At 38.9% G+C, this 14,200-nt stretch overlaps 1 protein-coding gene and 1 long non-coding RNA gene across 2 annotated transcripts in view; one reads left to right on the top strand and one right to left on the bottom strand.

Moving 5' to 3' along the window:
- The window catches only part of LOC111254666 (U-scoloptoxin(16)-Ssd1a-like), a 4,396-nt gene extending 3,919 nt beyond the window's left edge, over positions 1–477 (bottom strand). Inside the window, exon 1 of the mRNA XM_086975837.1 lies at positions 455–477. Coding sequence (XP_086831963.1) covers positions 455–461 — 7 coding nt within the window. The 5' untranslated portion in view covers positions 462–477. The remainder of the gene's footprint in view (positions 1–454) is intronic.
- A 4,231-nt stretch (positions 478–4,708) lies between these two features.
- Positions 4,709–14,200, top strand: LOC111254668 (uncharacterized). The gene is made up of 5 exons (XR_015317815.1): positions 4,709–4,937; positions 9,402–9,524; positions 9,634–9,801; positions 11,239–11,346; positions 11,569–14,200. It is a non-coding gene; the product is annotated as an uncharacterized LOC111254668 (long non-coding RNA).

The following is a 14,200-nucleotide window of genomic DNA, read 5'->3' as shown; positions in this document are numbered from 1 at the left end:
AACGGACGGTATTAAGACTAAGCATGCATATGTAGTGTGCTATATATGCAGCGTTAGACTATAAAAATAGTAACATTTAATTAATGCAAATAAGCCAAAGTTTTATACGTACATATATATATATATCCTAGCAGTCACTTGCAGCTATGGCTATAGGCTGGCATTGATTGAGGTAGTTGATTTAGGAAGTTCGCATGCAGTCGAACCTACAGTAAAGCCGATGCCCAATAAGTGTCTCACAGCTATGAGAATAATTAACACTTGTCTTGCCGTAATTCATATGCTGATATGCCTCACACATATCTGGCACAAAGTAGTCAAGAGAGGCGATTCCGCAAAGAATAGACTACTTTGTGCCAGTATCACTTAGTCAAACGACCTAAGGTTATAAATGTCATCATCATTATCTCTGTAGCTTTCAAAAGAAAGCTCAGTTATAAAACAGATTACGTACCTGCCATCGTTGGAATAGTGATTCTGCAAACTACTTTCTAACTCGCAAGCGAGAAGAAGCAATGGCCTTATCAAATAGAATTGTTAACACAGGGCCGTTGTTTTGACCAGCGACCTTACAATCGAAATCAACAATGTGCGCTGCTCGAGCAGCGCACACGGGTCCAAAATTCACGCGAATAGCAGGTAAAGGGTCACTGATAATGCTGCACTAATTTTGATAATACTTATTGTATTATTTATAATATATACATCATATAGTAGTTGGAAAAAATGGCACCTCAAAGATCACCGCTACCAAATAAGAACGCATTTGGATCTGCTGGTTAGTTAAGATATAGAGCACATCGATCGGAAAGACTTTCACCAGCAATTTATCGAGCCCGCCACATAAACTAATGTAAAACGCAATATAAATGAATGTGTAAGATACTTCGCATACCCTCTAAACACTATACACCTCTTAACCCGTACTTTTATTAGGCAAGGTCACCAGCATCTAAATAAGGAGCAAAGCATGCATTCTTATTATCATTATTATGTTCCGCGGATTCATGCTTTCGATATAATGCAGTTTGCTTCCCCTTATTCCAGAGGATACGCTAGTGCCTCTGGTTCATTTTTTCGTAAACTCGAGCAAACGAACGAAATGAGTGCAAAGGTCGCGTGCGAGGCTACATGCCCACACATAGACACAACGATCGCGTGCAAGGAGTGCACTAGAGAGGAAGATAATCGGAGACGTTAGTTTCCAGAAGAACTCTGACATACCGGAAGACAGCGAAAGACGTAGTTCAACCAAAAACATTGCATGTTATCTGCACAGTAAAATTTCACCATCATAACCTGTGACAAACAAGCCGTCGTTCCACTACAGGCGGTTTTTGCTGAGCCTTACTCAGATCAACATAAGAAAAGTGCGCAGCAGGCCAAACTGCAACCTACCAATACCACTTGAATGTACCATCGAGCTGACATATCGGTTGAGGTAGAATGGATCTAAGGCGTGCTGTCCTGTCAAGCAAAAACCGACTCTTGCATTTTTCTCAGAGACAGTTGGCGACGGCTTAGCGTATTTGGCAATAGCTCTTCTTTGCTGGAGCCTGAAGCCGACGCTTGGTGGACTGGTTGGTTTTGTTGACAATTCGTTGAGTTTTTCCACTTTGCTCCCTTTTGCGCGTGCTTTGCACAAAGCAAAAATTTCACTCAGCTCTGCTTATATTGGGTCGTGTTCTTGGTCGAAGCATTTGATTGTGTCGTACGTGCGTACGTGTACACGCTCACCAAGACAATCAAATTCCCGAACGGTCACAATTTTAGCTGTTGATTTACTCAACTTTCGACCACAACTAGACAGATGTTATCGAATTAGGCAAAATAGGAAAGCACGTCGAAAAAATAAGAACAACCTTTTCTCGCCCATGCGGTATCATGGGCGGGTTTTTTTTTGTTTGCTAATTAATATACGATTATGTTACGCGGAAACTTTATCAAATGTGTTCATTTAAATACAGTATTAGACCGAAGGCAAACATTTACCCTGATGGTTTTTCACACAAGGAGGGGAGACTTTAGGCGGAAAAAGACGAAATTACAGTGGCATTTAGTCACTTACCTCTAAAACTGGATTATTATAGATCATGTGATAAAAGAAACGGCAAAACTCCAATTGACTGCTTCGTCTTTATCATACTCTATAGCGCGAGATTTTACTTTTTTTCGTTGGCACCTATATCTTATTGCACAACGTAACAGTTTACAGAGGTTATTACTGTCACCGTGCGTAGTGCTGCTGCTGCTCACGCCGTTTTGGTCGTACGTGCAAACGAGCCAATCGCGCGGTCATTTCAAATCTTGGAAATTTTCTGGTTGTATATTTACACTCGATGGGTTCCTGGTGCAGGCTTCATTGCGCAACAATGACAGCTTGCGAACGAACGACGTTTAGCAGAATGGAGAAGAAGTTATGATAATTCAGTAAAATAGCGAACCATCAAATGTAGACTAGAAAACAGATAAGAAACTATTATCACAGAAGATGTTTATTTCGACGGCATGCCTTAGACGTTGGTAAAATATAAACGCGCGGATGACTTTGACGTAGCGTTTGATTCAACAGCTTGAGAGAGGACAGTCGAAGTCATCGTTCAGCTCATTTGCTCTTCGATCCTTGAGTAAATGTACGCGACACAAGGCAAATACGGGAATATATATAAAGGCCATAAGTGTACAAAAATGGACTTTGTATCCGATAAAATGCATAGGATCTAGTAGAATTCAGTCGTTTTAAAATAAAGAAAGCTATGGAGATACTTTTGTCTGCAACTACATTGTTTAGGACCATGCCTCCTGGTTACCACTCAACCTTCGGCAAAAACTGGAGTTACTTAGACCCAGAACAATGGTCAAGGGGACAGTTCAGATAAATGGTTTCATTTCATTCATGATCGACTTCGACCCTTTCGCATTGTTTCTTATGCTCACGCGTTCATCCTAACACTTAGTGACTTCATTGGTAGTTTTCATTCGAAGTTCAAATCACCTTGTATCCTTGAGGGTATTATTGCGAGAAGCAACGAAGGAGGCGTGCTTTTTAAGACGCGCACACCCTTCGTTCAGTCATCGACATAATGGGCTTCGAGCGTTTTTATTCGAAACGCTTTTTTGGCGTTTTTGTTCATCTGGTGTTTGTTAATAACCTTCTGCTCCAAGTTAAGCAGAAATGAAAGAACAGCGTGAAATTGTGAAGGTGCCTTTCAAGTCGTCAAGTTAGCGGTCAATAAGGGAGCCGACCAGTACGGTCAATGATGTCACAAATTATCATCTGATACTCTACTGGATCCAGTAACAAAATTTGTAGAAATTCTGACAGTTTGGGAGTTCAACGGTTCCGTACGCTACTGTCGTAAAATTTAATGGATATAACGTGTGCTACGCACAAAAACACAGAATTTAAAGCGACAACGAAGTCGCGTTCAGCACAAATGCAGCCAGTGACCAGAAATCTGCTCACGCAGCAGACAACTGAACAGCTTACTAGACGAACCGATAGCGAAGCAAACGTATTCTCTACAATAGGACCGTTAACGGATAACGTGTAACGGTGATTCGAAAAAGTTCCCTGTATATGTCTATGCCGAGCGAGTAATGATCTTAGGCTATGCAGTTTACATGAGAAGAAGCTAAGGCCAACGCCGATCTAGAAACATAAACTGTGGATATAAACAAGTGTGCATCGGATCTTTAACTCTGCTATTTAAGCCGTTAAACATTCTTCCGAAGAGGAAACAACAACATGTATGAGTGAAATAATTCCGTATTCACAATGTATTGTTTCAATTAAACAATGTCAATGGCCCTGAAAAGCTTAAGAGACTTAATTGTTACTCGGTTCAAAGAATGAACGGTAGCCAGTGTCAAGTTGCGAGTGGTATTAATTATTGTTATAACGTTATTTTCACAGGTACAATGTATAGGCAGTCAGTAAAATGATTTTTAAGCATGGTATGATAGAAAGAACAGCTTGCTTTATCTGACACTTTTTGACAGGTGCTTTTTGATAATTTGCCATATGAAGCAGGTGCCAGTATATAGGTATCGTGAAAGATGCTACCGTTAATTAGTTATTTAAAAAATTAAAACACAATACGTTACGCACTTACCATTAATCATTTTCACTTTAGGCATAACGGCTGTATAGGCATTAGATACTGTGAACAGACACGACACTATAAAGAAAATAGACACTGTAATTTTCACCATGTCTACTTCTAGATTGGTCGATACGAATCCAAGGAAGATTTTCTACGATGCTAAAACTGCAGCAAGAATTAGTCTGGCTAGTCTTTGACAAAGGAAAAAAACATGCGCACTTCCGCGCCGCCGGGTAGCCCAAGATGGTTCCGTCGATGTACTACTGCTTTTGTTACCTTTAATCAGACTACGTAATAAAGTTCTCTAGAATTCCGAAAACGCTCTGCAGCTGCAACAATTAACTCTAATTAGAATGGTTCTAGGTATACGGAAAATTTGGCGGAAGCCGTGTCTGATTGTGCGTTGTAACGGCTAGCGCAATTCTGCGTCAGTGCAGTATGGTAGCGAGCGCCGATGATGCGGTGCTTAAAAGAGCGACTCCGGTTTTTTGCCTCCTCTCCTGTGGCTGTTAGCCAACAGCATGCCCTGGTCGCAAGGCATCCATAACCCTCTCGGAACGGAGGAGCGATTGAAGAAGATCTTCGTCCCGAACTTTTTGCCTTCAAAAAATAAGCAACCGCTTTGAAGTCGCTGATTGAATCAACGATCGACAAAGTGAGGAAGTGGGGTGACCCGTACGATATAAGGTCACCAACGGTGTAACCCATAAGCACCAGATCTAGTCGAATGAACAGAAATATGCCCGTAGTGCAAGTGGGATTTGCAGGGACTTGCACTTGATGACCGTGCGCTTTCTTGTGCGCGGTGCCGGGGTGGAACCGATTCAGGAGGTAAGAGAAGGTAACGATATGTGATGTATAGGAATATTTTTCGTGATCATTAACGAAGTTGATGGGAAAATTTCTTCCTTAGTAGGTTTTTTTTTCTATTAACGTCTCATATTATGTGATAACAATAATATGTCAATGAACCAAGCAGTATGTCGCCGTCTGAAAGAAGCGTACGATGACGTCGTACAAATAAAGTTAGTGTTACGCGAGTCAATTCAAAATTTCCTTATAGGTTTGAACTTATGTTAATTTTGGGCACACTGCCGTTCAATGATCTTCTCATTAGTGCAGTACAACGAATCACCCATTCATGCGCCCTTGCATTTAAATATAAGCCAAAGCTGTCATTCTTAATTAATGTTCGGCCCTAGGTGGTTCATAATCTACTGTGAGATTTGATTGTTGAGCGTTACAGGCTGCTTCGTAAGCTTGTTTTAGAAACTCGAAATCCTGCGCTTGGTTTTTTGCGGCTTCATTAATGCTCTCGTTCAACCACCATGAAGATAATTATGCTTCCCTATTGTGAAATATGAAGATAAGCAAATATGCCTTTGCCATCCCACGTACAATGGACATTTGGCAAAAGCATAAATACTCAGGGGCATCAGCCTTTGTATTTTATATGCGATCTGGATTTTTAAACATTTTTACTTGATATGTATTCACTACTATGATGACTCGAATGACAATTCGCGTATGTAATAGCATTGAAAGTTCATTATATTGTTTTCATCCTTTGGCAAAAATAAAAAAACGTGTAAAGGAGACAGCTGAAATAGCCTTGGGTTCGATCTTTTCTCCAACGTTCGAATATATTTAGGTTCTTGGTATTGTCTACTGTTTAACTTTCAGACACGTATATTTGATAAAGGTTCTTCTTTGGCAAAAAAGCCAACCCACTATAAGTGGTCACTCAATCACGAAGTTCTGATATTGAATTTTTTCGAAAGAGCACAGAACACGATATTTTTGGAGACCTTTTTTTTACCGATTTAGCTACTTGATGATATGTACAACAGTATTTCACTTAGAGCCAAAATTCACGTAGAGACTATGAATATACCATGGTGGCATAAAGGGTTTTAGATTCTTGGTAAGGTCGGATCTAAATGTGCGATCAAATTTAACTAATTTATCGTGAGTGACTAAATGATAGCTCTCTGTGTGCGGACTCCGTTTGAATCGCTAAACACCCCGAATTCCTCACAAGTAATGGACGCTATTGAATACGTGAAGCTTGCGTTATTTCATTTAGTGAAAATCAAATTGTTGTCTTCATCGTGTGTCCGCAAAGCCCGCACGTCGACACCTGATTCATACGATAATACACCTGCTTGGCATCCATTCTCATAGGTCCTATTGTTCTTCCTTTATGATATCGCATTTGCATGATCTAGGACATCTTTATCTAAGATCTAAGACACTATGTGATTTTCCAGATTTCTTTCTCATGGAAAGAATAAAAATAAAAAGAAACAATAAAATGTGTATGAAGAAAATTAGCTAGCAGAAAACATAAATCTGGCTTTCTTTGATGAAACATGACCGTATCGTACAATATGTACGGCTGAACTACCATCTCTTTGAGCCCGATACCTAGCTGTTGTTGTTCACCTAGATAAATGAAAATTGTAAGTATTACAAAACCATACAGTCTAACTTATCAGCTGTATCAGTTCCCCTTACGAAACAATTTAGTTGAACCTCAATGCGACCTACATGTTATAGGCATTATCGATAAGTTATTAAAAGGAAGCAAGCAAAACAAGCGGCAATTGTTAGTTGATAACTTGTGACTTTATCCAAGCATCGACAAAGATCAGATGTCGGCTCCCTGAAAAGAAACATCTTTCTAATTTAGTTTGTAAAACTGGATCAATGTGTATCCGCACACGAACATGACGTGTTATGACTCATTTCAACGGCCGATGACAACGACGCACTATGCGGGCTCTGTGGCTTGCATTACTACGCTAAGCCCTTTGCCAAGTTTTTGCCGGAACCGTCGCGCGCGTTTACTGCCACACACTAACCGCAAGAAAAGAGTCGCTCACGTAGAACTAATAATTAAGTCAAAAAAGCCTTGGTGGGTTTCAAAGGGGTCGAAGAATGGTTTGGGATTTCAAAGGTATGCTTTCGTTGCTATGCCATGTCATGACGCAGCGAGTTAAGTCGTGTGTATGCGAGCGAACCAGCAAACGCTCACAGTTGATAAACATCTAACGATGACGTTCAGTCGTCGACGTCACTGACGAGTCATGGTCAGGGTGTAGCGTACATGCTGGGTCTCCATATGCAATTTCGACAGTCACAATGCAATGGTAATCCTCTAATAGTTATTTCTCTTTACGGTGGAAGGGTTCTTCTTACGATCGTTGATTCGTTCAAAGCTTAAGCACGTTTCGGCCGGTAAGAGCGCTCAAGGTTTTCTAGCTGAGATTAAAACCCTTTGCAGTGACAATTAGCAAAGCCGATCCTACTTTTGTTTATTTTGAATCAAATATGGCTAGTCGAAATAGTTTCTGCGAATAAACTTGCAAGGAATTTTAAAGAGAAGGAGTTGTCTCATGCTTTTGAGACATGTCTTAAACCAGTCGAGTACTTTACTGAGGTGTGACAGCTCTGGGGCTTTATAGAGTGAGCTACGGAGGTACCTGATAAAACTAAATTCCAAGTATTTTAATTTCTCGAAAAAGGTGTTGCTATTTCAGCATTAGTTGACCTAAGTTGGGCATTGGCAACGACAATTTTAACCGGTTTAGGGCCTGTTCATTTTTTCATCGTAGAGCAAGATTATCCTCGATGCTCGAGCTTCACTTATAAAGCTTCAACGCAGACGAATTTTTCGAGATTTCATCACTGCGGCTTTTAAAGGTTTCTGATGCCCACAGGCCAAAGTTGAAGTGGCAATACAGAGGGCAGACTTTAATGTGTTTCCCCGTTTTTAGATAATGCATATTTAGATACACTTAACAGGTACCGACTACGTATGAAATGCGCCTTGTTGTAAGATTTAAATGCGTGAACATGGGGACATGAGCTTGAGAAGAAACACTTAACGCAACTTGGCATAAAACTTAAGCAGGGATTGACTATGGCCCGCATAAATTTATCCCTTATCAACTTGAACATAGGCTCTCCATGTTCGTAAGGTCCGAATTTAGCATCATTTCAGATTATCCAGCAACTACAGGGTCGTATCAAAAGGTAGAAAACGAATTTCGAAGAAAATGAATTTAAAAAATCTACGGTTAATGATTTTCTTGACATGTTCCAGACTAGCTGAGGGTTTGTCCAAAACAGAAGTCAACTTCTTTGCCTTCTGATGCCAATACAAACGGGCGAAGATTAATAGCTCCCGCCGAGCATATTTAACGACCAAATACACCAGTGATTACGCATTGCCGGTTATCTTGCAACACTTATTACTTATTTTCATACAGCCAATAATTTTACCCATATTATAAAGCCACAAAAGAAAACAACATAAAAAGTTAAAGAACGGCACAACCACCAGCATTTTCACACGAATCATGCTTTCGCACTTAACGTCTACTGCTCTCCAATGATCAGTAATGGCGAAATAGAATATACGTTACTTATATTAAGAGAAATTAAGATATTTTCTGTTATAGTAAGTCTGTATCAATGTGGGGTCCACATAACGAGTAATCAGTGAAGACCGCCGTCCTTATTAAAGCTAATTCCCATATAATTTTCCTTCCACCCAAACCGTATGTCTCGATGTCATAAATATAAGTGATCAGTGATTAATTGTACGTGACGTTTCTAATAGCAAGGAGGTATTGCCCAATTGCTGCGGTATGGGGGGGGGGGGTCGGAATCACGCGGCGGTATCATTAAACAGAAGTTGAAAGCACTTTACCAAGTTAGTCGTAATGTCTGCAGATTCCAGGTAACCTATGGGCAACGAGTTCGAGAATTTATGCAATAGCAGTTACACATCTGCTTTGTCTTTAATGTATGATACCATTACGCGTCTGGATTTATCGACAGTTGATTGTTTGCGTCAAGTGTTAAATAGAGGCTGGTGTAGGCTGATATACACGAAGCTGCCTTCTTTGTGCCTTAATTTTTCATGTTTAAAGTCAAAGTCGGCCGTGACTTTTTATTGTTAGCAAACAAGTTATAAAAACAAAGGGTTGCAACATACCGACAAGAAAGTTACCAGTTTGATAATGTTTATATATATATATACATATATATGTTAGCATTTTTTGCGAGCATACTTCTCCATCACAAAAGTTCACACATAAAGTAGATGTGCTGATGAATTGTACATCAAACTCTATTTCGATTATGCATTAAGGTTTCATAAACGACGGTTTTAAAATGTTAAAGGCGATGAGTTGGCGTACGATAAATGGCGAATATCATATATATAGGAATATCCATAAAAAGGGCGCAAAATTTAAATATTTTTGTTGCTATTCGATGTTCAAGCTTACTAGCTACCGAGCTTATCATCTAACGAGACCTTCCATGAGCCAGATCCCAATGGCGTTCCATGTTATTGCCCTGAGGCGAAATTGCGTTCAGCAAAAAAGGCCAACCCTAAAGCGTTACGTAAGTTGAGCTAATTCTTTGTAAATTTGAAATGGCGTCTTATCTGTTCAAGGTGACTTCTGACACGGTTGCTTTCTACCGGCTTCTGCGGGTGTTTTTATATGTTAAGTTTTACAGCTGAACCGTATACCGCTGTATTCCGGTGAGCAGATGACAGTTACAGTCGCCGGGTGAAAAAAACTTCAGCGTCTCCTTCGTCATTTTTTTTTGAAGTCGATCAACATTCTACCCGGCGTGGTGCCGTCACATTCCGACTATAATTAGGAGATCAAAAAAGGTGATTACAAGACACAGCCCTTTCATTTTTTTGTGGATCTTTCATCCATAAAAAAATACAATAAATATTTGTAAATAACAAAACAATAATATATAGAGGAAACAGATTGCAAAAGAGTCAAAGGTGAAGAAATTTTAAATTGCAAAAGGAGCTCCATCCAAGGAAAGCGGCTGATTAAAAAAAGCGCATAATGGAATAATTTTGAGGGGTCAGCATCGACCGGCTTTGGTGGTTTATCCTGCGCTGTACCAATCAGTAGAAACAACTTTAACTTGCGATATTTACTTCTGCTCTTGCACTTATTGAACGTTAGAAATGATCACAATATCGAGATAATATGATTACTTTTCAAGCTGCAACGAATTATGTGATAGAAGAAATCTTCGATGGTTCTTCAATGTGATTCGAAACGAACATTGTAAAACCTAATATGATAGAACTTTTATGTGACCTAATAGCAGCTGATTGAAATCTCCTGGTGTCGGCAGCGTACACATGAAAAAGTGGTTAGAACCTCTTAGCTTACATGCCTGGTTCCTGTAGTCTGATATGTATAGGTGACCGACGGCCTGTTTGTAACTAGCCTGAAGATGGATCATCGCGCCAGCTTACTAGTTGTGCTTAGGTGATTTTACTTGACGAATTAAATGCAGTATCTTTTGTTGTTTTTGCAGCTGATTGCCGGTCCTAATATTGTTTCATTATTCAAAACTCTATAATATGTTACATATATAAGTGAGTAACAGGGATATAACGCCGTAAGCAAGATATTCTGTGTAATTGTTTGAAGGAAGCCACAGTAATTAAGTAAACAATGATACAAATGCATGTTATACCTTCAAAAAAATTCAACTAACCTCTGGAGATTATAAACATTCTGTTCGTTAAATAGAGTCAATTATTAGTATTAGGTAGTACTTCTAAGTAGCATGCACACAGATTGTTGCCCTCTATCTATTCCCACTAGAGCTGTGAAGTGGCATTATGAAATTACGATAGATTTGTATTATTATGTTACATTATGACATGGTATATATATATACATACATATACGATTCTACGTGTTTAAAAACTATTTTAAAATGAGGAAAAAATCAAATCCTTTTATTCGACCTTCCCGGAAGTTCTCGTTGCTATAACGACGCTGTTATCGATTTCACTATTAATGCTATTTAGAATCGTGTTATATTTTCGAAATACCGCCCCCTTTTTGTTTTCCGAATGAGAAATTATTTTTTAACAAAAATTCAATTAAGACTTTCTAAAAAATCGAATAAAATCATCCTCCATCGATGCGAACCTTTAAGTAAAAAAGTCTAGTTTGGAAAATAAAATCAGATCTGTTCAGCATGAGTGCCTCTAGTTACAGTGCACGCTTTACAGACGAAGTTCCTTTATGTCACATAAATGAAAACCGATATATTTGGATATTGTTAGAAGAGTCAAGATGTCTGTCTTCCGCCAGGACAGGAATGTCTATGTATAGAACACCGAACGCTTCGAAATGACCACCCACCGCCGATCCTGACATCGAGACTAGACGTGGTAATCCATAAAACCTTTTGAATACTTTGACCTAGCTACAATTCACGAGAATATGCGAGACCATGTTTTTGTACCGTTCAAATATGCTACTTGAAAACTAGTTTGCTTCATTCATTTTCGATACTGATGCACTGGCCAATTAGCAGTCGACCCAAAGCTTTTTTCTAAACCGATGGCCATAACAGCCCAGACACTGTTTCACGGTGAACTATTCTATTCTAGGAGACGGCTGCCAAAGGAAAAGTCAGTGGGCCGACAGCGCGCTATTGGGTCACAACACATGGTATCAATGGTTCTACAATTCGACGTTGTTCGTGTACAGCCAAGGAACGTTACATTTTGCTTGCTAAATCACAGGAAACGATTTTATCTAGGATTTCAACACGGCTTAGGGCATGTTGCCATTAAGTCGTAGACAATCAGTTCCTTATCATACCCTTTCGGCAGTTGTAAACAAACTATATATATCTTGTATGTCATTATTTGCGCGGCTGAAGGATAAATGTATGGGTTTGTTTTGCGTTGACCTGACTTTGTTTGTTAATCATTTCCCACATTTCTAGGTCTCATTCCGCGCAAAACTTCCGTTGGTTATGGCTCATTTTCGACGGAGCGCATGGACCAGCAACACCACCATTAGCTGTTTCTATGTGAGGTACATAAAGAAAAAACCGATGGGCGGGACCGTGCTACGTAAAACACGATCCCGCCCATCGATAAATCAACTGACGAACGTCACTGACCTTCAAGTGCGACACTAACAATGAATCACTTCAATTCTCGCTGGAATAATAACACAACAAACAAAAAATTAGTGCACTTGTTAACAGGTATTGTAATTTCCGAAATATATAAACGTTACTTGAAAAAGACAGAGCTTGGTATATATTTTACCTTTATATAAACCACTTACGGGCAGTTATAGTAGCACGCTAGAAAGGTGACAGTGTATGGAGATGTCTGAAGTTCACCGATTCTGATTCGCTTCATGGTGTTCAGTCAGAGTACACAACCTATTTTAAATGACAGATCGCACTGGCCTGCAACAGCAGTTCAGGGTAATATAATCCCTTTTCCGTTTCAGATGCGGTAAACTTTCAAAGGAATGGTATAATATACTTAATTTGGCGATCGAATTTTTTTTTTTTTTAGAGAAAATGTTCTCAATTCGATCTATTATTGAGTTGAGAATAATTCGAGGAAAATTTTATCTGGTTGTTTGAAGTTTTTTAATATTTTCTCTCTATATCTTTAACCATTGGTAACTTGACATAGTTTGATAGAGTGATGATCTATTCGCTATGTATAGGGAAATATTAAAAATAATAATTACTAGACCTGTTCGACTTGTAAAGACAGTGTTTTATCTTTAAGCATGTTTACTTTTGAAAGTACTCTGTATTTGACTACATCAGTACCCTTAGATTTCCAAGGCACGTACTAACTGTGTTAGCCATTTTTAAAGAGATGGCTATCGAATTGGAGAAGACGATAAAACAAACAAGTTTTCGGCTATCTTAAAACAACGACAGAAAATATGCATTCTTTTGCACCGAACATTACTGGTGGCTATTAAATGTAAAGTACAGTAAGTATATATATATCAGATCAACGATTTGAGCTATTATTAATAGCCTAATAATAGGCCAACTATGGAGAACATATTGCTACAAAGTCTACGGTAAGTACTCAGATGTAGAAAGCTCTTTCACAAGACTGTGTTAGTGCCATAGAATTTTACATAAATATAATTAAGAATTCATTTATACGCCACTGCACACAATATGCTGTCGACTATATAATGCGCCGCGGGATTCGAACGGGAAAACGTGGCATAGATCGAGTAAACGCACTAATTGGCTCTTTGGGATGAAGATCTCGTTTCATTCTGGGCTTAGACCCTTGGAACTGTCAGTTCTTTCCTATACTTCATATAGACATAGAGACTCCACTTGTTGCCATCAATAACAGCTCCGTATAGGAAGCTATTATTGTGGCTGCGTATCGTCCGAATCAATGTGAAGCTTCACTTTTTCGCGTATCTCACCCAGACTATGGCCCAGCTGCGCTCGTAATTTTTGATAAAATACATACATACATACATTTATAGATGCCTCGATGGTAGTCTAGTGTTCAGAGTTTATACTTCTTGGTCAACTGATACGTCGCTTGCCACTCATTGCTTTATCGATTTCGGGTGCCCGACCAAGGTCGGGCGGCATTTTCCAAATTTGAGATCCTCTTTTTGAATTTGGCAAGCCTATCTTTGGAGCCTCAACACAACATAAAATCCTCTTCACCAAAAGAAAAAAATATTATTTTCGTATAATATATAAATATATAAAAAAAGCAAACAGGGCAGAGAAAAAGTGAAAAGCGAACATGAAGACAAATGTAACTGATTCAGGTTCCAACTTTTTCTTCAGATCTCATTTCATCGGCCAGCATACTTAAATGAAGTATCCAATTTACGCCAATTTAGCATATTCTAATGTCGGCTAGACGGGAAAAAAGAATTCTAATGTTCACGTAAGTTTCTACCCCAAAAAAAAACAGCATATTTAAAAATCTTTTTCATCCACAACTTTGTTTCCATTATTTGTTTGAATTAAAAACTGGCAAAAAATTACATGTTTTAGAAAGTATCATACAATCACCAAATTTTGCAATAGACTACTGAATTTCTAAATAACTACGGTATGTAATGAGCGCTGTGTGGAAATATCATCAGCAAAACTTCTTAAAGTAATAGGTCTAAATAGTGAGCTCTGTTGTTTCCTTGTGCGTTAAAATTAGAACCCGAAGTAGCTGAATGTTATACGAGAAAGCTATACAATAAACAGCATTTGATTAA

This window comes from Varroa destructor, unplaced genomic scaffold (assembly GCF_002443255.2).
Source record: "Varroa destructor unplaced genomic scaffold, Vdes_3.0 BEIS01000007.1, whole genome shotgun sequence".
Lineage (NCBI taxonomy): Eukaryota > Metazoa > Arthropoda > Arachnida > Mesostigmata > Varroidae > Varroa > Varroa destructor.
The sequence above is the reverse complement of the archived record's forward strand: the minus strand, read 5'-3'. Positions and strand labels throughout refer to the sequence as shown.